The sequence below is a fragment of the Lontra canadensis genome, unplaced genomic scaffold, assembly GCF_010015895.1.
Source record: "Lontra canadensis isolate GAN:19392208 unplaced genomic scaffold, GSC_riverotter_1.0 scaffold51, whole genome shotgun sequence".
Lineage (NCBI taxonomy): Eukaryota > Metazoa > Chordata > Mammalia > Carnivora > Mustelidae > Lontra > Lontra canadensis.
Genome location: NW_022631045.1, coordinates 6457782 through 6482981, shown reverse-complemented (window position 1 = coordinate 6482981; position 25200 = coordinate 6457782). Strand labels below are relative to the sequence as shown.

Below are 25200 nucleotides of genomic sequence, written 5' to 3'. Positions count from 1 at the left end.
TGCCATTGTTGTTTCTGCTTTGGTTTATTTCCTATACGAGAGTGTTTTTGAAAGACATAAAGGATACGCAACAGATTACAGCCTGTCACAAGCCTGAGAAGAGGATTACTGGTGCCCTGGGCACCAGCCTGGGCACAGAAGGAAGGAGCCACTGGCCACCAGCACCTGGTCCTGCCACTGACTCATGGGGGGCCCACCGAAGGGGGCCATGTCACCCGCAGCTGGTGGAAGCTTTTAGGATCTAAGCAGGCTAACTCTGGAGTTGCTCGGAACTCGGCAGAGGGACAAGAGTGCTCAGACATGAAAAGTGAGGTGACTCAGTAAGGCCATAGCTGTGCTGAGCTCCTTGTACCAGCAGACCCCCAAGGCAGGGGCACCAGTGGCTAGAGGAAGCATGGAAGGATATTCTGTTAGCAGACTTTTCTGCATGTGATGACAACCGAAAGGAGAAATAGAGCAGTGGTGTGTGTCCATCAGCTACCACTGAATTAAAGACGAGCCTTTTATTTTCAACCACAACAGAATGCCTTCTGGGAATCCAAGTGCCAAACAAAGAAATGTGATTAATTAAAACTAATATGGCTGAAAGATGATGAAATAAATCTTCTGATGTGGGCTGAGCAGCCTGCTTCATTCTTGAACTCTTTAAATAGAGCTTTATTCTCAAGGAGCCAAGACTCTGGCCACCTACCCCCAACCACTTTCCCTTTTAAATCTTTCTAATCTTACCAAAGGAAATCAAACAAATGCTTATTTCAGGTAGATTTTTCAGTTCCCTGATTTCGTGTACAGTTACAGTTCTCTTTTCATAAAGGACATGTCTTTGAAGAGTATAGAAATAGATATATTTTTGTAAATTGCTTTACCTTTTAAATGGAAGAAACAGATGCCATTAAATTGATCCTCAAGCATAGGATTCCTTTGTAATGGAAGCACTCCTATCCAGCCAGACTGTTTAGTAAAGTCACATTTGAAACTCCCTTCAAGCTTAGCCCCCTTATAATCTGATTTATATATAGTACCTGGCAGTGCCGTATTCCTGACATCTCTCACCTAGGCACAGATCTCCATAATCACTTGTTTCTTGTAAAATGGATTTATTCTGCTGAAATTGTGTTGTGTCTAGGAGACCACAGATTTTGTCCGATACTCTAAGCATGCAGCTGTGCTACACCCCCACAAAACCCAGTTGAACCTCGCTGAGGATCTCGAAGAGCGTATGTCTGGTGCAACTAGCTCGGAGCTGGGGGTGGCTCTCCTAATGGTTTCCTGTGTGACAGCCCCGCACGGGCTCACAGCTGCATTTGGGAAGCTCACTGCAGCTCTCTTATGCTCTGGCTTCTTGTCCAGTGATGCAAGCCCCTGTGGCCTGGTGAAGGGCTTAGGCTGATGGGCAGTTAGCAAACAGAGGAGAAAAGTGAGGAAGTTCACAGCGCAGCCTCACAAAGGGAGAAGTGCAGAGCTCATAACCCAGGCAGAGCATGGATGAATGAACAGCGTGCAGCACGAGGTCACCGCACAGCTGCTCGGGCACAGCCCGTGGCGCTCTGACCCTCTCACCTGCCAAAGCACTGTGGTCTAGATTGCAGTTTCTTATGTTTTCTGGGCATTTCATTCTGATAAGGTTTGATGCAGGATCATTACATAGGAGAGTAGATTTAATCCTGTTTTCTTAGTAGGCTGTAAGGACACTGAGGGAATATTTATGTAATAAGATGCAAAGTTGCTATGGAAAATACTATAGCAACCTAACATCTTCCCAGAGTCAGGCAGCCACTTGTAACTGCAATCTAAAGTTACATTTATTTTAGTGTCATTTTATCGACACTCTTAGTACCTCATTCTGACAGGATGTTAAAATATGTTTTCAGCTTGCATTTGAGCAAAATTAACACAGTGTTGTTGGAATTTAAGTGTGGTTTACACAACTTCTGGAAAAAGTCAGAATATTTTCACGAGAGTTTAGTTGACAGAATCTGGGTAAGTTTGTAAGTTTTTTTTTCTTTCTAAACATAAGAAAGAATTCCTTAGTGTTCCTTTTCCTAGTTGTTCCTTTTAGTTTGTAAATAATAAGTAGGGATTTCTGATCGTGAAACAGGGATCATCCTTTCCAACACTGACATAATTTGTCAAGTGTCTATTAGAATCAACTGAATTCTAGTTGGTGCTTACAGAAAAAACTTTAAGTGGATCAGCTCATTACCCTCCAGCAGGATGTAACATTTTAAAAATAAAATCAGTTTTTCATATAAAAATTGCTCTTGGTCATTTTGGAAAATCTAATGACTAAGAAGAATGAAAGAAGAAAACTGTTACAATACTACAAAAGATAGTTTTGTATTTTCAACTGTTTTCTCCTGCACAGTTTAACTATAGAAGCACTTATCTATATATTTTTCAAGTCTCAGAAACAATAATTCTATATCATTTTGGTTTTAGACAGCTCTCCTTCTGTAAGAGTGAATGGGTTTTTTTTTTAAGCTTCCTTTTTATATGTTAATGAAATAGAAAATATAGAGAAAATGAATGGGTATCTTTTCTGGATCATCATAGGCTCCTTTGAGTGAATCTTTGTGAGCTGAAGCTCTAACCTCTGAGGTGGTCAGAGTGGATGCTTGAGGTTATTAAAAGCCTGATAACTGGACCAGCCATCCCCAAAGCATCTTTTAGGTCCCTTAAATGTGAGTGTGGCAGAGGGGCTATATATATGAGGCTGGTTGGTAGTGGTAAGATAGTATCTATTGATTTTTCTTGTATACCTCTCCATCTAAAAATCTTAAAGTATGATTATAACACTATTAAAGTGGAACATTGGCCAAAAGAATCAATACCAGACTATATTAAAACATATGCTATTACCAACTTCTTAGCACTGATGTACTGTTTATGAGCAGCATTGTCCTAAGTCTCCGATGTTTTCATATTGCTTTGTTCATCCAAACACAGTTAGTGACATAGTTATTGTACCCTGACTCCTAACACTGTTGCCCACAAGCTCCTTTCGTCAAAGACCTGACGATGCTAGGTCTACTGTATGAACACAGCAAGCCAGGACAAGAGGACATCCTATAGAATTCCAGGAAGCCATGCACAGTTAGGGGCCTCATAACTAATGAAAAAAGGAATTGAAAGAAGTGATTACTTTCTTTCCTTTCTTGGAAATTCTACCTGAATGATATGATATGTATACTTAGAAGCCCCTAGACTTTGAAGTTTATAACAGTTTTCAAATCATTATTATAGTGATCTCTCCCATGTCTAAATGGCTTAGAGACTCTTCTCTTTTCCTTGGGTGAATGTCCTTGATACCAGGGAGGGCCTAAGGGCTCAGCCACTCCACTCCAGTTCTAGGACACAATGTGAACAGCCTTCTGGGAAATGGTTAAGGAAAGGAATTTTTATTTTGGACTCCCCAGCAGTAGCAGAGAAGTAGGGAGAAATACTTCTGGAGCAAAAGCTGCAAGACAGATGTATTCATTGTGGTACTTCGGGCAGGGCATTGAAGGTTCTTTAATGAGCCCACTGTAGCATCCCAAGCTGCTGTGTCCCAGAGACTTTTGCTTTCCACTCGAGGCACATATGTCGTTGCCAAATGATGCGGTTACCTAAATTTTCAGTTTTCAGAATTATTTTAGAAACACATTAATATCTAACAGTGGGATATGGGTTAATTAATTACATATCCATAAGCAGCCTTGAGAAAAATCTTACTCTGGAAGGCTATATATATATAATGTTTTATATATAAATATATATATATATATAAATGTTTTATATATATAATGGCATGAGAGGTTCTCAGTATTGTGCTAAGTGATAAAATCAATTACAAATAAGTGTACAGATCATTCCTACTGGTTTATGTATGTGTTGTCATCACAGTTTGTATGTTGGGGGAAATATATAAGGATACAGGTCAAAATATTCAGAGTGATGATTTTTAGATGGTGTGACTATAGGTGATTTTTGTATTCTCTGTGCATCTCAGAAATTTCCACAAAATATACCTGTATTATTTTAATCATTAAACTGTAATAAATAGTTATTATAAAATTACCTAGGAGAACCTGTGATAAAATTCCCATTGGTTGGGGAATACCTGGCCATTTCCAAATATAGAGGAAAATTAAAAGTGGTAACAAATGATAACCAGTACCAGATGATGGAAGTTTATTGAATTGCCTTCTTCAGCTTTACATTAGGGAATTTCCACATTTAATATCCAGATCACATTGTCTTAAAATTTTTTGTTCCAAGGGCTGATCATATTTGCATAACTATTAAAATAAGAGTCAAGAAATAATTCCAGTTCTAAACCAGGCAGACATGTTGAATTCTTATCCCCAGGGGGTAGCAGTGATGAGTCTCTTTAGATGTGGACGAGACCCTTAGAAATCATCTTATACAACCACCTTCTTTTTTTTTACAGATAGAAATGCGCAGTCACATGCTGAGAAGTTATATTATTTCCCCAAGGTAGCAAGTAGAAAGTCTAGAACTCAGTACTAGTTTCCTTCTTTCCAGGTTAGTGACCTTCATATGCCACCACTAAGTTTGATGGGAAGAAGAAGAAACCTCCCCAGATGCCTTAAGTGGAATCATAAGAGTCAGTAATCAAATAAAATCATCGTCTGCGATGTGCATGGCACCATGAGGCCATTTGGGAGGCAAAGGTAGACTACAGAGTTTATTACCTTAAAAACTTATTCCAGACAAATATGACTGGGGCTTATGTTTAGTTTTCCCATTATTTTCTGTATTTCTACTAACTAGAAGGAGATTGGCTTCAACATAAGCAGTGCATCCAGCAAACTGTCCTTAAGCCCATTCCAACAGCAGTGCCAGCTTTTAAAAATACCCAGGAAATTGGCACAGGCTCTTTTCTAGTTGAGTGATATTTATTTCCTCAAAAGCAATCTGTTCTGTGGCTTCAGGCAAGAAGAAGAAATACTTTGAAGAGGTGAAGTACATTGGGAAGGAGCCGTGCTCTGTCATGCATTTCCTTTGCTGAACCATGCATACTGTCCCAACTCATATTTTCCATTCCCAAACTCTCCAAAAAAGTAAAGAGAAAAATCAAGATACCTCTCAAAACACAGGCACAGACTTGATGGATCTGAGCTACAGTATTAGCTCTTTTATTTCCCATCTCATCCCATATTTCCTTTGCATCCTCAGGGGCTGGGAGAGCCTACGAGAAGATCACCAGTTTATTGACTCTCTATCTAATTTCAGGACTTATTGAAGTGCTGTCCTAGCTTCCTTGCTCCTAGGGCCTCTTCCCCCCCCTTTTTTTTTTTTGAGATGTACTTCTCAATAAATCTCAGTCTGAGGGGTGGCATCTACAATAATATCAGTCCTATGGAGATACACAGACTCGGACATTTGATCCAGAAGAGATCTTACAAGGAGTATGTCCTCTCCCTCTCCATCCCATATTTTAATTTAATGAGAAAAATTGGGATTTTTTTTTTTACCCCCAACAATAATTATTTGAAATGCTAAATAAATTATGCAAGTTTATATTGGGTAGTTCTTGTCATTATAAAAAAATTGCAAGTTTTCAGGTACAATGTAAGTGACAATTTGGCAAATCTTCTGGAGGTAGGATAAGATTTTATTCTTCTTTTAGTGATTTATCAGTTTTTAAAGAATTGTCTCCACCTGCCATACGGATTTTGTAGTATGGTTTGTATAATCTGAGTATCCTAAAGCCATCCATTTCTCGATCTTTCTTAGCTCTTTGCCTTCTTGAATTATCTCAAGCAACGTTGTAATACAAAGCCGTGATAAAATGAATATCCACCAAATTTTTATGATGTATCTGGGACCATGATATTTGTCTTACAGTGCCAGATTAAAGGGAAAAAATTAGCAAAGCCTTAAAAAACTAATGGAAACTCAGTCTTTGATCTGAGAGTGTTGCTTACCTACTCTGGAGAATTCTCATATCACATCATCAGAGCTCTCCTTTTCCTGGGATAGACCTGGGTCATGCATGGGTCCATACAGGGTCTGCCCCCAGTACCTTCTGCAGTTAGAGCCCAAGTGAACAGATACACTCTGGCATTAAGAACTATGAGAGCAGATATTATCTGCGAAGCAGTTGTATAAATCTGTTCATCTGAACTCTGTCTTATCCCTGGTTTATGTTTTGTTTCAAGCAAGTAAGAGTGGAAACATGATGGCACCCCGTATGTTCCTTAAAAACTAGTTTGAGATCTTTTCCTTTCTGAATGGCCAGCATATGGCATATTATGTACACAGTAGGTGGACAGGAATGGGTGAAATGTTGGAATAGGAAATTTAAACCTGGAAGAACTAATTTCTAATCTGTTAAAGGACTTTTTTCCAGTTTAAGAACCCCCACACACCAAAAAAAAAAAAAAAAAAAGAAAAGAAAAGAAAAAAACCCCATAACTAGTACCTATTTAATCCTCACAGTACTGACCAGGTTTTTCAGATGAGGACCCTGAGGTCTAATGGAGGTTTACCAACTTGCTCCAACTCTCATAAGAGGAATGTGGGTATAAAGTCCCTTCTTGCTCTCTGTCCTACACACTTTGCCTTCCTCCTGTGTATAATCTATCTGTACAACTCCCTGAAGTTGAAGGGAGCAGGGACACAAAGTATCATGGCCAGTGTTCTTCTCAGGACTACTGCTCCTCAGAAACAGTACCCTGGATGGGGAGTCTGGGTGGCTCAGTCAGTTAAGTGTCTTAGGGTCCTGAGGTCAAGCCCTATGTTAGGCTCCTTGTTCAGCAGGGAGTCTGCTTGTCCCTCTCCCTCTTGCTCTGCCTGCCATTCTCCTTGCTTGTGCTCCCTCTCTTCCTCTCTGTCAAATAAATAAATCTTAAGGGAAAAAAAAAATATCCTGGAGTCCCCATGTGTGGGATCACAAATGTCAGTCCCTTTGCCCTCCTCTGTGGAATCCAGCTTCCATAATTCTACAACAAAGACTCTTCTGTGTTACTTTTTAGAGCAGGAAGAACGACACATCCTTTTAGGTCATTAAAAGATGGGGGACTATGGCAAGGTGAGGGATGAAGCTAGAAGGAGGAATAACAGAGAAACCAAGTAATATTGGAACCTTTCCCCCTAGAGCTAGGTTGAATTAATGCAGATGGAAAATGTATCTTGATGATTTTTTTTAGTAATTGAAAACTGTTGGGTCTCTGGGCTTTTGAAATAGAAACTAAAACTTAAATTGGACTCCTTGCCCCTTCAGTACAACATTTATGACTCGTAAGAATGTTATAATTGATGCTGGATCATCGGCCCCCTGTTTCCAGAACACGTTATATAAAACTATCCATGGTGCCTTCTCTCTCATGTTCAATAAAGAGCTAGCAAACAAGAGAGCTAGTTTCTCAGAGGAATTCTTTTAACCTTTCAGAAACAAAATATTTCATGCTAATTCCTGCTTAATTGGAGGGAAGTCATTTCTTTAAAATCATTGAATATGAGTTTGAAGTCTGTTCCATCCCTGACCTCTTTAATTCAATCAAGGTCACCTCATAAACTTGCCCAAACAGCTCTATTTCTCAATTAGAAAAAGGGGTAGAGCTGTTTAAAAGCATTTAGTGTTTGATTAATAGTGCTTAACTGGGGCTTCAGCGCTCACGGAGGGTTTTCAAGGAGTTGCTAGTAAGAATAAAACATTGCTACCTGAAAAATTACACTCATCAAAAACCAAAAACAAATCATTTTAATGAGTAAAGCAAAAACTGCTTTTCATGGGGATGTGAGAAAGATTATCATACTCAATACATAGAGGGTTTTAATATCTGAACAACTCTTTCCCAGGGAAAAATTGCTATAATTTAGCCATCTAGGCAGTTTTTAAAATATGTGCACTTTTCCCTGCCCAAGGACTCAGGGAAGATAAATGCAGAGTTTGTCAAAGCAGGATTTTGTAGTTTTCAACCTCTGGGGATGAGAGAAGTAATGAGAAGATGTGTCCAGTTGAAGAATGTGAACTGGAACCGTCTGAATGGATGAGAAGTCAAGAGTTCTGAAAATAAGTTTTTGAAAGACTTCCTTCCACATTTCCTTCCTATTTCCTGGGCCTGAGGAAGGCTAAGCTCACCTTGATGCTCTTTGGATGAGGGAGTCATTTGGGTGGTAAAATCACCAGAAAGGGTCTGAAGAAATGGATACGTGAGTGAGAATTAGAGTCCCGGGAAGAGAGAGCTTGGAGACACTGAATATAGTAAAGAAGTAACCTGGAACCAGATGAGGTCAGAGGCCCTGGAGGTATCTGAGTTTTGTTTCTGGCCTGAGTTGGCAAACGATGGGTCTCTTCCAAGCCTCAGCCTAAGAGAGTTCACGTGAGGTTGTAAGAAATAACCAAGTAAGGGGTTCCGTGGCATTTTACAAATACCTGGTACCATGGCAGTGTGGAGGACGGATACTGAGGAGCAATAACAGAAGGTGTGAGTGAGCGGCTCACGGCCCTGCCTCCACATGACAAAGAGCTGGGAAGCTTTCCTAGCAATGCCTGGGAGTTCAGTCCCACTCATGGAAGTTATAAATTACCACGCAGGTATTTCTGCTTGAGAACCACCGGTATGTAACCTGAGGATTGATGTCTGTTAATAATTGGTAAGAAAGAAAGGGGAAAAAAACAGGTTGAGGTAGGGTAATGAAATATGAAAAGACCGTAAAAGTGAAGTAAAAGATAAAAATGTTTAGTGGAAAAGAAGTGACTGACATCGGCAATAATAAAGGACTGAAGAAAGAAGAAATGAATGAGAGCTCTTTCTTGAGTTTAAGTATGGCAGACACGACACGGGTGGACAGCCCCCCTCATCATATCCGTGTGAGGAACAGTGAAGTATCTTGTGGCTAATGGGGAAAAGGCTAGCTGGGAGGAAGGAAAAAAAAAAAAAATGAAGGTACTCTGATGCAGAAAGATGTGATGAAGGCCAGGAACAGAGTCTCAGCTTTTCTCAGACCCTAAGAGAATAACCAGGGACTGCTTCCTCATCCATCAGTGGTGAGAGAAGGAAGCAGCAATACCTGGCCCCGTGCCAAGGAGAAAAGCCTCTGAGGATCCAGCGACAAGTCTGGGGAGAGCGGGCACACAGGAGGGGCCCCGTCTCATCAGGGAGAAGCTGGTCTGAGGTCCTGGCAAGGGGTCAATATTTCCCACAGAACACAGAGGTCGAGCTGGGCATCTCCTGCGTGCAAGCCACAGATCAGCTGCAACTGGAACTTTGTCCAGAAATATGCCTGCAAAGAAAAGTAATACACAACAACACCCCGTAGATCAGAAAAATGTGTTTTGGAGACACTGCCTGGAGGATTTATGAAAGCATTCAGTCACAATATCATCGCGGGAGAGGCAGTAAGTAGCATTCCGAGAGGAACAGGTCGATAGATTCATGAAATGTGAGAAGACAAGGCAGGTGGCAGAGAGGCCGAGACGGCCATGTTGGATGGTCGAAGCTGGGCAGGCAAGGTCCTTCTAATGACAGAAAAGCAGTTAGAGAGGCAGGTGTCAAAAAAATAATGAAATATTTATAAGACTGGAAAAAAGAAGAAAGCATGAAGAAATGGGGATCTGGTCCTTAAGAAGCCAGGGAAGTGGTTCTAAAATGTTGGCATGCATTCCACCCACCCTAGAAAGTAGTTAACTGCACATCCTCAGGCCCCATTCCAGACACTCAGATTCAGAGGGTCTGGGATGGGTCCAGGAATCCTCATTTAAGAGCTACCAAAGTAGGACAAATGAAGGAACAAACTTTGAGGAATACCAGCCTTAATTTTTCAGACGAGCGCCATCCTACTGTGGTGATATGTTTAGAGAGGTCGGGATTCTGACTGTCTAATGTCAGGCACAAATACATGCACATAAATGAATTTCAACACTAGCGACCAGGATAGTGGAGAGGACATGCCTTCACGTGCCTCCATTTCCCCCCAAGCTTAAGAGCAAATTGGTGGTTCTCTTGTGATAGACTGGATAAAGTTTATATAAAACAAAAACTGAGGAGAGAAAAAGGGTTTCTTTACAACTCATCTTTGTTATCCCAAGTATTTGGTGTTAGAAAAATAACTCTGTGGATTAAGTTGCCTTCCTTGCCCTAGATGGTGCCTAGATCTGAGAACATTGTTTAAGTTGGGGCTGACCTTCATTTCACATTTCAGAGTATGGATGTGTTTTATGTGGGTGTGAGTTTGCGTGTGTCTGGGGGAGAGGCTGTTAGTAAGAGCAGGAAATCATCACCTCTCGAGGGGAAGTTTTCTTGAAGAAAATTAGAAGTGACCATTTTTTAAAAGGGAAGGGAATCCGCAGGTTGGTGGGGGAAAGAGGTGACGGTCCTCACACGGTAACTGCTTCATGGGAAGGGTTGCTATTTAAAGCTTCTCTCTTTGGCCAAGACCAGCTGCTCAGTTAGGATGAAGTCTCACAGAGCAAAACCCAGTGATGCAGTACCATCCCCAAGGGAGGCGCTCTGTCTGCGAATGTGGGAGTCACCGCCAAGGGAGAGGTGGCCACCCCTAGAAACATGTGTCATTGTGTGATTTACCTTGGTCTGAGTCCGACTGCTGTAAAAAAGAGAATTTTTAAATTTAGCCTTCAGAAGGTGGGGCTCTTGGATGGGGCAATCAGTTCAGCATCCGACTCTTGGTTTCAGCTCAGGTTGTAATCTCAGGGTCCTGGGATCAAGCCCCATAAGCATGGGGTCTGCTTGAGGTTCTCTCTCTCCCTTTCCCTCTGCCCCTCCTGCCCATGCTGTTTCTCTCTCTCTCCCTCCCCCACATAAATAAATAAATATCTTAACAAAATATCTTAACGAAATTTAACAAAAATAGAACCTTAACAAAAAATGATTAAAAGCCTTTAGAGAGGGGGAAAAAAAGGTAGCCCTGAATCTTAGAAATCAGCATAGGGATTGAAAGTGAAAAAGAAAACTGAAGTTTAGTCAAAAAGGTGAATTGGGGTGGGATGGATCCCCTCTTGAGACACCTGTGGCCTGAATTTAGGGCTCCAACAATCCAGCCCCTTCCTCCCTCCCTCCCCCTGATCTTGCCCTGGCTGCTTGGGGGGGGGGTTGGGGGACCCTTCTCCTAGAGACTTCTGGGTCCTTTGTGAAAGAGTTCTCCACTCAGGCTTCCCTTCAGTGAGCTTGACCTGAAGACCCTCTCCCCACCTTCTTCAGGAAAGAGGCTCTCTCGGCAGCCCTCTGCAGCCAGAAGCCTCCTCTCCCTTGGGCCTCCTTCCACACCACGTGGTAGGGAGAGCCCCTACTGGCTGCCACCACGTCCACATGTTCTTCCTGCAGCTGGCTGGGGAGGTGCTGAGGTCAGGTGGGGCTGTGCCTGGCCCAGAGAAAGCTACAATTTGCAGGGCTTGCTGATAGGTGCTTGCCCCAAGGCCTTGAAACGCATCCCTCGGCCCACAGAGCACCTTTCCACAGTATTTTAAATGGCAGACATCGTCTGCTATCGAAGGAAGTGGGCAAGCTTCTTTCCTTTGCTTGTTTTCTCCTGAGGACACTGAGGGGAAGTTGGGAGCGGCGTCAGAGGATAATAAGTTTGGTGGCAAAGCAGGAAGGCTTGATGTCAATTCTCAGTAGTGTCTGCGCCCAGTGGCTCCTGCTGGCCACCACGGCTGCCGCAGACCCCTTCGTTAGGAAGAGCTGTATGCAGGGAGAAACAGAGCATTTCTCTTTTTTTCCAGAGTCACCTGCTGCCCGTTGTGCCTCCAGACTCACATTTAAGCCATTGTAATAACAGGATCTAGCTTACCTGCACTCTCCAAATTACCCTTATTCCAGTGGCCTCACACAAAGATGGAAATAGACACCGCATTGTGCTTCTGTTTAGCTCTCCCTAATAATAGCTAATGTGCAGACTATAATGCACACTGCAAATATAAAATGTTATGTCAATGCTAAGTTGTAATAATAATAATCCTGCAAAAATGAAGCAGAAGGAATTTCCGTGAGCAATTTGAGGAAGATTGCTGCTTCCGCGGTGATACAGGTGTTACTGAAAAACAGATCGATTACAGTTTGTCGGGACCGTAGGAGGCTGGCTGGCAGGAGCCTGGCCGTGTGGCAGGTGGCCGCCGTGCCTTTCAGTTCCGAGCCAGGACACTGGAGGAGCCCACACCTTCCCCTGGTTCGCTGAGGGTGGGCCTGGGGCTTGTTTTGGGGCTTCCTCAGCCCATTCAGAGGAGGTCTTGGGGACAGGACCCTTTCAGAAGGGAGGTTTCCACCACCTGCACTCTACCGAAAGGCGCATGCTGCAGTAACAACGCAAGTGAGGTCAGACAGGCGGGGGGGCAGCTAACTTTGGTCCTTGAGAGACCCCAAGATCAGCATGAGTGGGATGGACTCAGCCCTCTCACGGGAGCCTTATTAACTGACTGCGGCTCAAGAGCTCAGCAGTTAGCGACTGTCAGCGTGGCCATCTTGGAGGAGAGAGACACAGAGCAGGAGGAGGATCCCTACTGGTGTGAGCCAGAGGGGTCCTTCCACAGCGACTCTCCCGCAGAAGATACATGTGTGTCTACTTTTAAATAGAGGCTCAAGCAGAACACTCCCCAAACCTTGCCACAATGGACTGCTCTTTCTCTTTTAGCAACAAAGTTGCTGCGAGGGTGGTGTCCTTGGTTTCCCCGCTCTCTGCTGCACCAGCTCTGAGCTGCACCTGGGCTACCCCAGTCCCGTACTAGAGGTTCTGGAGTCACACGTGCTGAGTGTAAGCCCTGCACCACCGCCAGCTGCTCAGCCCCTGTCTCTCAAACCCAGTTCCATCGACCCGTAGAACAGAAACAGTAATTCTGTTCACTGAGATTGTGCAGGTGAAATGCTTAGCCCGTAGCCTGGCATGTCAGAATGGTTAGCTATTACCACCACCATTGCTGTTGCTCTGCTGTTGCTACTTTTATTTGGGGGAGATGGGGAAAGGAGTGCTCTCGCCCTCACTTCATGAGGAGGTGCTCAGGGCATAGGAATGGGGCTGGGCGGGACAGCCCTCCCTGGTGCAGAGCATGGAGCTGGGGCTCACACAGACAAAGGTCAAGGAAGGAAACTGGAATGACAAGCCAAGCATGTGGTTCCTTCAGAATCTGTCCACGCAAGTCAACCATTGCCCCAATTCAGGAACCAAGAGAGTGAGTGAGTGCCAGTCTGAGCAGCAGTTCTCAAAGGGTGCTCCCTGCCTCCACAGCACCAGCACCACCTGAGAAACTGGCGGAATGCAGTTTCTCAGGCTTCGTCCTGGACACACCAAATTGCCAACTCTGGGGGTAGGGCCCAGAAGTCTGGGTCTCAGCATGTCCACCAGGGGATCCTAATGTAAGCCATTACCGGCATTAGACGGACACCAGCTATTTCGTTAGTAAGTCTCACATTTTCAGGGGTTTAACAGCAACAAAAAGTTTATTCTTGAGCACAGAAGAGTTCAAAGTAGATATGCTTGGTCTTTGGCACCTTTCTTCCTTATGGTAATTCAGAGATCCAGGCCCATTCCAGCAGCGGGAAGAGATGGATTATTCAGAAGACACACATGACTCCCTTATGCCCCACCGGAGAGAAATTCCCGTGGCAGCCTCTGGGGCAGTCACCTCTTGGGAACTAAGGAAGGACATGAGTTTGGGTACCTAGTGTGTGGTCTCTGCAAGCTCCACCCCTCACCCCCGCCCCAGGCAGCCTACAAGAAGAGGTGGGGTGCAGGGAGCCAGGTGGAGCCTGGGGAGTAACTAAGTCACCAGCGCACAGGGACTCGTAGGCAACACGTATGGAGAGGATGTTCTCTGGATTTTGGATCCATCCACATCATCCTGCGTTCCGGACCTATCAGCACAACTGCCTAGCTGGGCAGCAGCTGATGAAATACTTGGAAGAGACTCTCTGCATGTGGGAAAGAAACACCCACTTGATAGCACCCTTCCGGCATTCCAGGGGGACATCTGGCAGAGCAGAGGGAGAATGCTAAACACAGAGTTCCCCAAAGAAGCCGAGATGAACAGTCCCTGAGAAATCCAGATATTGTTAGCAATAATATGTTAAAGTGTTTTATTATTTAGTTACATCTCGCCTGAGCATGAAAAAGATATTAACATACTGTCAGCTTACTGGGACATAACCCAAAATAACTTACATTCTTCATATAGTGCTAATTATTTTTCTGAGGCTGGCTCAGGCTAGTAAGAGAGAGATTTCCAGGCTTTCACCAGATTATTTACTTAAAGAAGTTAAGCATGCCACTATCTGTTCCCATGGAGACACAGTAAGTAATCCAGGAGACACGAAGAGGTCACTGTGACCATAATTAATATAAAGAATAATGGTTTCTGTAGAATCCAGTAAAGGGTACAGCAAGCTGCTGTAATACCTTTAGACCTCTCCTTTCAGCAGTGCAATTTAATCTTGGGATCAGTTTCCTACCCTAATGTCACTTTGGTAATTTTAGTAGCCCAGTGCTAATTTTTGAAATGTGATTTAATCTTGGTTAGCTGAGATTTTCTTACATTGTTACTGCATTTGCGATCCGTTTGGAAAATCCAGTAACAGACGTTTTCTAAGGCCTGAGCAAGTATGAATGGACAACCACACTGGCCTTCCCCTTGTGTATGCTGCAGCTTCTTCTTCTTTATTTTTAATTAAGATTTGTTTTATTTACTTATCTGAGAGAGTGAGAGCGCACACATGCGCCTTTGTGCAGAAGGGAGGGGAGAGAATCTAAGCAGAGGCCCCGCTGAATGTAGAGCCCCACAAGGGCCTGGGGGCTCAATCTCACAACCCTGAGAACATGGCCTCAGTGGAAATCAAGAGTCAGACGCTTAGCTGACTGAGCCACCTAGGCGCCCAATGCCGCAGTTTCTTTACAGAGCCTCTCAGTAACCTGTTGGTTGGTGAATGAACCAATGATAACCCATGAGCACGGCTGGATTCGGAGCACCTTTATAATCACCAGAGGAAGATTTAATTATAGTCAGGAGAGTAGTTTACGCTGAAGTCTTACTGTATTCTTTTTTTATTATTATTGAAAATTGGCAATCCACATAGGGTGGCTCTTAGCTAAATATTCCATTTATTGAAACGTAGTGCACTCCTCAGGGATTCTTACTAAAAGATGCACACTGTAGTTTATTTTTAATCCTCACTCTTATTTGAATAGTGAATTTATTATGCAGTCTCTCAAGGGTAAATTTTATCATAGAAGCTCGATGACACATTTTTCAAAACTGTTTAATACGGTGTCCCAGAAAGAACTAAAGATTAAAAAAAGAGAGAGAGAGAGAGATGAAAAAGCGGAACTTTCAAGTTTCTGAATTTTTAATATACTGGAAAAAATATTAAGGTAGGAGTTATCAGGGTTTTGTTTCTTTTAGAAACATAATGTACCGTGTTGCAGGAAGCCTCATCTGAAGGTTACATTCAGGGCTGAGGCATGACATTGAATAATGTGTACAAACAGGTGTCCTGAAGTTAAGTGGAGTCAACACACAATTTCTCACTCTTCAGAAATAACCACTTTGCTGCCACATGAGTAACCATTTTTTTTTTTTTGCAAATATCAAGCTTGAAATCATTTAATCAGGAATGTAAATTCGTTATATGCCTTAGTTACAAAAACGTTGATGGGATTTGCTATGGTATTGATTTGGGGGGAGGGGGTTGTTACAGAGTTACAACTGCTGTTTTTTTGGTTTTGTGTTTTTTTTTTTAATATAATGATATCACTGTCCTATTCCAGAAATGCAAATAGCATTGTCTCTTCCTTGGCAGAAACAGTGGTCACTCGGCTCAGCCAAGAATAAGAGCTGTCAGCAGTGCCATTCCACAGGCTTCTAAGAAGAGCCCATGAAATAATGGATGGTGCTCTTTCCTATATGTATTTATGTTCAGATAATTTATTTAAATAATGTTGCTGGCACATGCTTTATAGCTGCTTGCATTTTGCTACACAGATTTCAGTGTATCTTGCAGACTATGCAATTCATTTGGAAAATGTAATTTCCATCCCTGCATACTAATCGATTTCTTCACAAACACCTGCTATCAGTTATGATAATAAAAATGCCACTCTAAATTGAAAAAGGGCCAAATAGAGCTTCCTAAGGAAATGACTTAAGTGTCTTTGAATGCTACTAAATGTAGTAATGTGCTTATGTAGTGCCAACACTTTTTCCATCATTTGCATTTTCTGTAATTTTGCCCTATTACAGCATTCCCTCTCCAATGATGCCTCACAGCCATTTCCTTGCGGATTGGTAAACTGAGTTGTCAGGGGTTGGTGTCTCGGGGTGTGGACAAGATCTGAAGTTGGGCCGCGTGATGTTAAAAAGCACTAGCTCACGCTCCTGGCCATATTCTGGGTCATTTCTGATTTTATACGTCCCTGAAAACTGTAAAATTGGCTGCTCCGTGGTTTTGCACTCGCATGGACCCCAAATACAATTTCCTCCATTCGTTCTTTTCAGCCTCCAGTTCATTCCACGCACCATTGCCAAACCAATCTTACTAAATCACTGGTTTCATAGTGTCCTTTCACTGCCCAGGCACCTGGAGTGGTTCTGCGCTGGCTGCTGCCCTGAATCGGGCTCTCTAGCCTGACTTCTGAGCCTCCATCCCCTCTCATCACCGGACCTGGCTCACCTTTCTCTCCCTGCCTACAGACCCACACTTGGCCTTGTGGATGGAGCTTCTCTCCTTCCTGCCCCAAGTAGTCGCCCTCTCTGCCCCAAGCAGTAGCTCTTCCATTCTCCTCCCTGGGCTTTTGCTTAGGCTGAGACGTCCTTCCCAGATCCTCGGGCTTCCAGCCTCTGAAGCCCTCTTTTATTATTCTGATCTGTGTCTCCCTTTCTCTTCCCGCAGCTCCTATAGGTGCTTGACACTAAGTTGCCCATTTATTTGTTCGTCAGCCAACATTCACTAAGTTCCTACTATATGCCAGGCATCAGGCTGATCCCTCTTCCCCAGAATGTGTTGGTTTCTTTACAAATGAATCAGTTTCTCATACTCTGAACTGCTTGAGAGAAGAGACCTATTCTGGCTCCTCCTTTTGTGATCCAAGATGCCCAGATAGGCCTGGGCACAGAGTCCGTATGCAGTAAATGCTTGTTGACTAATTGATCCCTGATGGTTTGAGGTAGGGAATTTTCTGGTTAATTGCATGTTCTATTTGATTAGTCTTTCCTATGTGCTATACATAATCATTTTGCAAAGCAAAATACCATAAACCACTCAACTATAAGCTATTATTAACGTAATTTCATGTTTGATACTTGAGGAGAGCATTCACAGGGATTTTAGAGCACCTCTGTGAAGATCAGTTGTCAGTGTACTGCAACGTGAAGTTAGAACACGCAGGGGGCTGACCTCCAGTGCTGTCTGATTGGTTTTGGGAAGTGAGAGGTGGAGATGAGCACACACTGAGAACCGGCCATACAGTAGGCCTCACATTCTGCCCTTACAGATTGGAAGCCACTTCTTTGAAGAAGTTTCTGTTAAGTTTTGAAATTTCTCTTCCACTTTTATCTTGCTTACGACAGTAGAGCATGAATTTGCCGTGGGAGGGGGAGAAAGTGTGGGACACTGGTAGGAGAGTGGAGGAGAGAATTCGCAAGGAGTTTCAAATTAGTAAGAACTAGACACACACCCAAACTGGCAGAACAGCCCAGTGACTTGAAAACTGTTCGTGCTACTTTTTTTTTTTTTAAAGATTTACTTATTTATTTTAAAGAGAGAGAGAATGAGAATGAGTTGGGGTAGGAGCAGAGAAAGAGAATCTTTGAGCAGACTCCCCTCTGAGCAAGCAGCCTGACATGGGGCTTGATCCCACAGTCCATGAGATTATGGCCCGAGCTGAAACCGAGAGTCAGACATTTAACCGACTAAGCCCCCCAGGTGCCCCAAGACTATTGCTGCTACTTACTTTGTGGGATGAGAAGAGTTCTCTAACTTCTCTGTGCCTCACCTCTGTCACCTGCAAAGAGGGGGATTAAGAGCAGGCTTGATGGGGGGTATAGGGACTTAGTCCAAACAAAGCTCTAGGTTCAGGGCCTGTCACTTGGTATGTGTCCAGCCGACGGTTCTCATCACTGGAGAGGCCAAAAAGCCCTAAGCCGGAAACCATCCTCAGTGTTGTTCGTACCGCTCATTCTTTCTTCTTCAGTCTCTGCTGTTTCCGAAGCTCTGAGGTGTGGAGGACCCAGTGTTAATAGTCTCCATCTCTTGGTAAGATGGAGATGTGCGTGAGGTCCAAGTCCACACCTGGGAGTTTTAGGTTTCAAGAATGGGTATTTGAGTAACCACTCAGCCTTGTAGGGACTCAGAGTTTTAATCTGTCTGTGAAACAAATGGAACCAGGTTACCCTTCTGACAGGAGTGAGCAAATAAGCTGTCTGATGTGTCCCAGCCACTGTGAGGGAGGAATGGCGTGCCTGTCAATTCCTCCCTCCCTGGGGGCGCTGCTGCTGGCCTCCACCTGTGGAATGGCTGATTGCTGGAGAGAAAGTGGCCCCCGAGCCGCCAAGCCAGCCTGCAGAAACAGGACAGTAAGGGGGTGGATGTGATTGTTGCTTGGAATTGTCAATGCTGTTGCCACTTAGCCACCATCTGGACTTCTTAGAGCCTCGGATTGGGGGAGAGGTCAAGAGATGGGCCTTTGGAAGGAATTATTCCATGCCCCCAGGAAACATATCCTCCATAAAACAAGACAGATAGAATAGATAAAAATCCCCAAAGTGTTCATGCCCACCAACTGCAAACTAAAGAGCCCTGGGGCAAGGCCTTTGGGGATGTCTCTGAGCTGGGGCTAACGGTAAGAATTGGGGTGAGAGACTGCCCCTCCCACAAAAGGCCCCCCCATCAAAGCAGGAAGGTGACTGACTTGAACTCACTCTGTGTTGCAGCCCTGGCCGCTCAGGCCTACGCTCTCAAGGAGGAGAACGACAGTCTCCGTTGGCAGCTGGATGCCTACAGGAACGAGGTAGAGCTGCTCAAACAAGAGAAGGAACAGCTTTTTCGAACAGAGGAAACTGTCACCAAGGACCAGCAGCTCCAGTTCCTGCAGCAGACCATGCAAGGCATGCAGCAGGTACCAGGCCCAGGTTTTGTTCTTTTTGGTCTGAGGGAGTGGGACCTGTGTGTTAAGTGGAAGTGAAATGGCAGCCATTTGCCGGGAAAGGTGAAGGAAAAGAAAGGACAACCAGACACTGAGTCGCAAGAAAAGGAAAGTGCTAGTGGGTGTTGGAGGGCAGAATGTGGAGAAACAGCAAAGCTAAAGAATTATGTTGAAGAAATATGCCCTTGAGGTTGGAAGCTAAGCGAGAGAATCGAGGAGGTGGAGAGGTTTGTGGCTGGAATTCAGCCTCGTGACAAATGGTCAGAAAATCCTTACAGATCGTGACGAGGGTGTTTTGTCCTTGAGAACATCTAAGTTGAAAGCATGCCAATGGATTTTATGAAGGCATGGTGAGCTTGTTTCCAAGCTCCATGTAAATGTAAACGCTATTGTTTTCACTTCTTCTGGATTATAGTGAGGATCTAGTCGGGTCTCATGAAGATGCTACTGTGCAGAGTTAAGATGTTTATTGATGGAGTGGATGAAACACCAGAATGGGCAATTTTGGGAACAGGGTGGTGTCTGTGCTTTTGCGAAGGAGCGCCAGACTTTAGCCTCCTACACTGAAGCTAAAGATGTGTCTGTGGAAGTTGTTAGGAAGAGACAGGAGTCACTGGGCAATGGAGGAGGGAGAAGGAGCACAGACTGTGGGGGTGAGGGGTTGAGGGGATGGGAGACCCCAGCACAGCAGATGGAGAATAGAATCAAAGATTCATAGCAGGATCGAGGTCTGAAAAATCTCAAGTGACTTGTGACAGAATTATGGTGTTTGAGCCTTCGAGTTGCTTTGGAACAACACGACATAAATTATTGTCACACGTGGGTATTCTGTATTACCCCTCAGAATGTACAAACCTAACCACTCTTTCCGGGGGGGAAAAACTGTTTTTATTTAAACAAGGGAAATGTAAATAGAATGATGGGCAACCAAACTATATACTAAGTAGGATATTGTTTTAATTCCCCGTCCATATTGACTGCTCTCCAAGATCAGGAGCGTGAATTGCCTACAGAAGTGTCTTAATGATAAGAAGTAACTGCTACAGAAACATCAGCCAAACAAGGAAAAATAATTTAGGGAAAGGGTATAAAAAAAAGATGTGCAGACTGAGATAGAAACAAGTTAATGACCAAGTCACAGAAATTATGTCTTAAACATCTCCTGCCATTTTAAAGCCATTTTTGAGTCTTGGCTTTGAGTCCTAACTGGTTGATGTTTTACAGTGCGTGTTAGGCAAATCATTGCAATTCAGAGGTCAGTGCTCGCCAGGAAAATGTCATTACAGTCCCGCTCAGGTCCCTGCGCTTGGAAATGGGTGTAACAGCTGCTATGCGAGGCTCCCGGGGTTGTCCACATGTCCCGACGCTGGGTGTGCCTCGACGCCCCTGCCAGAAGAGCCTCTCTGTCAATTCCCCCCAGAGACGGCTATGCCAGGCCGAGACCACGGCTACCATCTCATACCTCATGGAAAGGGCCCTCTTTTCCTCTAGGAAAGTTCACCTCAGTTGCTTTTCCAGTTGATAAAACTGTTATGATGCTCAAAGACTCATGTCTGAAGGCAGTCTGAGGAGATAGAGGGGAGCTCGTCAGTCAGGGAGAAGCACGCTGGGGGGTCAGTGCTGGGTCCTGGGAGCCTGGTCCACACAGGAGCCAAGACGGAGGTCACCACAGAGCTGCAGCCCCTTGGAGGAAGTGTTCGGCTATTGCAGCCTCTGAGACATTGACAGAATCTTCTTGTCAATAGGAGGTGTACTTCAGTTTTGTTTTGTGGGATTTGGTTTCATAGGGTTTGGTTTGAACAATAGAAATGTGTCGTCTGAGTTCTGGAGGTAAGAAGAGCCAGATCCAGGTGTCGGCTGGGTTGGTTCCGCTGAGGGCTGTGTGGAGAATCTGCTCTCCGTTCTGTCCCCGAGCTTCCGGTGCTTTGCGGGCAGTCTTTGGTGGTCTCTGGTTTGTAGACACATCACCCTGCTTTCTGCCTTCATTTCTCGCCATGCATGTCAGCATCCACATTCCTGCTTTTTCTAAGGACACGATTTGTATAGGACCGAGGGGCCCATGCTGTTCTAGTGGGACCTCATCTGAACTGATCAGACCTGTAATGACTTTTTTCCAAATAACATCACATTCTGAGGCACAGGGGGCTAGGATTTGAAAATGGAAATTTTGAGGGGACATAATTCAATCACGAATAGCCACATGGTAGGCAAATACACCTGTGGAATGTCAGAGTGATGGACAGAAGCACAGAAGAAGGACTAATGTGGAGCCTGTGGGGAGCTCTGGATTCTTGGACCATAGATAGGAAGCCAACATCCTAGAGGTACGTGTAGCTCCTCCTAGTAACGCGGGAAGCACTCCCTCAGTGGCAAGAACTATGATTTTAATTTTTAGTGGTTATTAGGTGACTGCATGGCAGTCTTTCTGGGAACACAGCTTTAATAATGTTCAAAAATATGTGCTCTTTCAGAGTCAATTTCTACCTTCATATTGTTCTGAATAAATGACCATAACATGCTAATTTGAGCCCTACCACAAAGGATTCTGCTGATTTTTAAATTTCCTCTCAATCTACCCACTATCCACTTTCTTAATTAGAAAACTGTGATCTCACAGGAAAGTCAACAACTAGAGGACAGGTTAGCCTCCCACACGTTGTTGTTTCAGGAGTTGATCTATGGGAAATTATTTCTGTAACAAATAAAAGAAAATATAGTCTTCACAGCCTTCAAACTAGCCGGCCATTTTTAGAATTGCCCTCAAGTTTAGCCAAAAAGTTTTTACCCTTTCTTCTTTTAATTCTTTAAAGATATTTTCACTGACATTATAGTCTCTCTTATGTTCATGAAGAAAATGTTATGGGCAGGGGTGCTAAGGCTAAAAACCCTTGGGTGACTTTGGTTGTTTCTGAGTCTACCCCAATATTACATGTGAGTCACCATTTAATATTAGAGATTTCACACAAAAGGAAATAATAGCTTGTATCCATGGTAACACTGTAGCTTTCACCTGATCTTAAGCTGGCAATGAAGTTAACCTATGTCTGCCACAAGGAGAGTGAGGTTGTTGGCTTTCATTTGTATCTTTACGTATACAAGGAAAGGATATACCTATCTTAAACTCTCATTTATCTTCCAATTATCACACTGAATTTATTTTTTTTTAAGATTTTATTTATTTATTTGACAGACAGAGATCTACAAGTAGGCAGAGAGGCAGGGAGAGAGAGAGAGAGGAGGAAGCAGGCTCCCTGCTGAGCAGAGAGCCTGATGCGGGGCTCGATCCCAGGACCTTGGGATCATGACCCAAGCCGAAGGCAGAGGCTTTAACCCACTGAGCCACCCAGGCACCCCCACACTGAATTTATTGAGGCAAAATTTACATATAATAAAAATATTCTTGTTAGGGCTGCAGTTCCATGAATTTTGACGAATTGATACCCTCATGAAACCACTACCACAATCAATATGTAAAATTGTTCTATCACCCCCCCCAAAAATTCCCTTATCCCCCTTTTTAGTCAACCCAACTCCCAGCAACCACAGGTTTGTTTTCTACCTTTTATGGTTTTGCCTTTTCCAGAATGTTCTATAAGTGGAAGTATATAGAATGAAGAACTTTCTAGTCTGGCTTGGCTCAGCTAGCACAATGATTTAGACATTCCTGCACATGGCCTAGCCATACGTATCAGTAGTTCATACTGATCAGACTACTGATAGTAGTTTTGACTAAATAGTAGTAAAGGAGAGCCATAATTTGTTTATCTAGTCACCAGTTAATGGACGTATGGGTGGTTTCCTCTTTGGGGCTATGATGAATAAATGTGCTGCAAACATTCACTTATAAACTTTTTGTTTGGAATAAATTTTCATTCCACTTTGGTAAATACCTAGGACTAGAACTGCTGGGTCATATGGAAAGTATGCTTAACTTTTTTAAGAAACGGCTGGACTGTTTCCCAAAATGTCCGTACCATCGTGCATTCCCTTGGAATACAGGAAAATTCCAGTCGTTCTGCATACTTATCAGTCAGTGCTTGGTAAGGTCGGTCTGTTTTGTTTGGTTTTATCTTTTTTAACCACTATAGTAAGGGTAGAGTATCTCAGTATGGTTTTAACCACACCTAAATTTAAACAATACTTGTATTTTCATTCGTGAGCATAGGTCAATACATTCTATTTTTGAATAACCAATTGAAAAATCAATTCCTTTTGAAGCCTTTTGTAAATCATATTGACAGGACTGGTGAGTATTCACATAACAACAGAATCCCATTTTAAGCTGCTGATCATAAAACTGTGTGTGACTGATGATGATTATGTCAGAAGGGTCCCTCATAAATACTTTGAGCCAATGCTTTTTAATAGTGTTAACAAATGTCATTTGAAGACCAGCTGTCTTTAGGCCAGTAAACGATTGGCCCAAGTAGAGCAGTGGGTTTCTAACACTCTTGGCTTGACGTTAGTTAAAGACCAGGGCTAGTCAGCTGTCTTGACAACTTTTATTTAGCAAGATCAAGACAAACCTGGGGAAAAGAGGATTATTATAATTGACAGCATTTTAGAAATTATGCTGGAAAAGGAATATTTGTATGAATTTTCTCTATATGTATTATAAACCTCACTAATCTAGACTAATTTTAAAGAAGGAGACTGAGACATATAATACTATTATTTTCCTAAAATATATAGTAACCCCAGGTAGTTTGCCAAATGTCGCTCAAGAACTGGTCCTTGGGGGCAGTTATTAAGAAATAAAAGAAAGTTGTTAAAATGACATCGATGAGAATATCTGACCACTTAAGTAAAGCATCTCTTCTGAATCCTCTCTAAACTACTCAGTTGCTTTGTAAGTACTTTTTAAAAGAGATAATGAGGGGCATCAGGGTAACTCAGTCAGTTTGGTGGCCGATTCTTGATTTTGGCTCAACTCATGATCTCAGGGTCCTGGGATGGAGCCCCGTGTTGGGCTCTGTGCTCAGCAGGGAGTCTGCTTGAGGACTCTGTCTCCCTCTGCCCCTCCCCCAGTTCGCTCACTCCCTCTCTCTGAAATAAATAAATAAATCTAAACATAAGCAAATGTAAATAAAAGAGACCATGAAATTTTGTGCTCATTTCCTCTCCCACGTTCCCACACAGTGAAGTCTCGTGCACACAGGTCAAAGCCAGGATGAGGATTGTGGCAGCAGGAGTGGTGCTGTTGGTGGCGGTGATGGTGGCTGTGGGGCTGAAGGCAGCTGCAGTGGGGAAGGTGGTGTTTTTGACCATTAGAAAATCTTAGGGAAAGACAGGTAAAATGAGCACATTCCAGAAAATTTCAGAGGATTTAAAACAAAGTTTTTTTCTGAAACATAAAAAGCACGTCCCTTAAAAGTTACAAAAATCATCTGAAGCCCAGCAGGCCCGCTGCTCCCAGCAGGCTTCAAGAGGCGGTGCTGGGAAGAGCCTGGGGAAGGTTTTACAGGCAAAGAACACAGACAGATGTAGCAGGAGTTTGCCATGGGAGTTTCTCTCTTTCTTGGATAATTTTTCACTTTTGTTTTCAGTTTCTATTTTCTTTCTGAAATGCCCACCAGTCAGATAAAAGACCTTTACCAGGCTGATGCTAATGTGCCCGTTACCCGTTTTTCTCCTGTTATCTGTTTAAACTGTATCTTTTATCCTTGCCACTAAAGGTTCTGTTTGATCATCGTGTTATCTTATTTCCAAGCGTTATTTTTTGTCTTCGATTATTTTCTCTTTGTACACGTTTATTTTTTTGGTTTCAATATCTTCTCAAATCTTTTTTGAGAATACTAATTAGAATACTTGAAATTCTGTTTGTTGCTGAGCCATTTCTATTTATTCCAGGATTGGGTCTTTGGTTTTGTGTCTCAGTCTGTCTCTTTACTGCTGCAGGTTTCTTCTCGTGTGGTGGTGTTGGTTGGTGTGCTTCCATTTAGCAGCGTGGGGCTGACTTCCCCCCGGAGCCATGGGGGCAGGCGTGTTCCTGGCAGGGCGTCCCCCGCCTTCCCCTTTCCCCCTCAGCCCCCCAAGTCGTGGCTCCATGCGGTGGCGCTCTGATGGCCAGGCATCACTTGCAGGACAGTTGGGGATCCCACAAATGCCAGA

General features: G+C 43.6%; 1 protein-coding gene across 5 annotated transcripts in view; it reads left to right on the top strand.

Annotated features, from left to right (window-relative positions):
* The window catches only part of ENOX1 (ecto-NOX disulfide-thiol exchanger 1), a 283781-nt gene that overhangs the window by 157057 nt on the left and 101524 nt on the right, over positions 1–25200 (top strand). For all 5 annotated transcript variants that reach the window (XM_032873965.1, XM_032873963.1, XM_032873967.1 and 2 more), the window contains one exon: positions 18878–19062. In XM_032873965.1, the coding sequence (XP_032729856.1) occupies positions 18878–19062 (185 nt within the window). The remainder of the gene's footprint in view (positions 1–18877; positions 19063–25200) is intronic.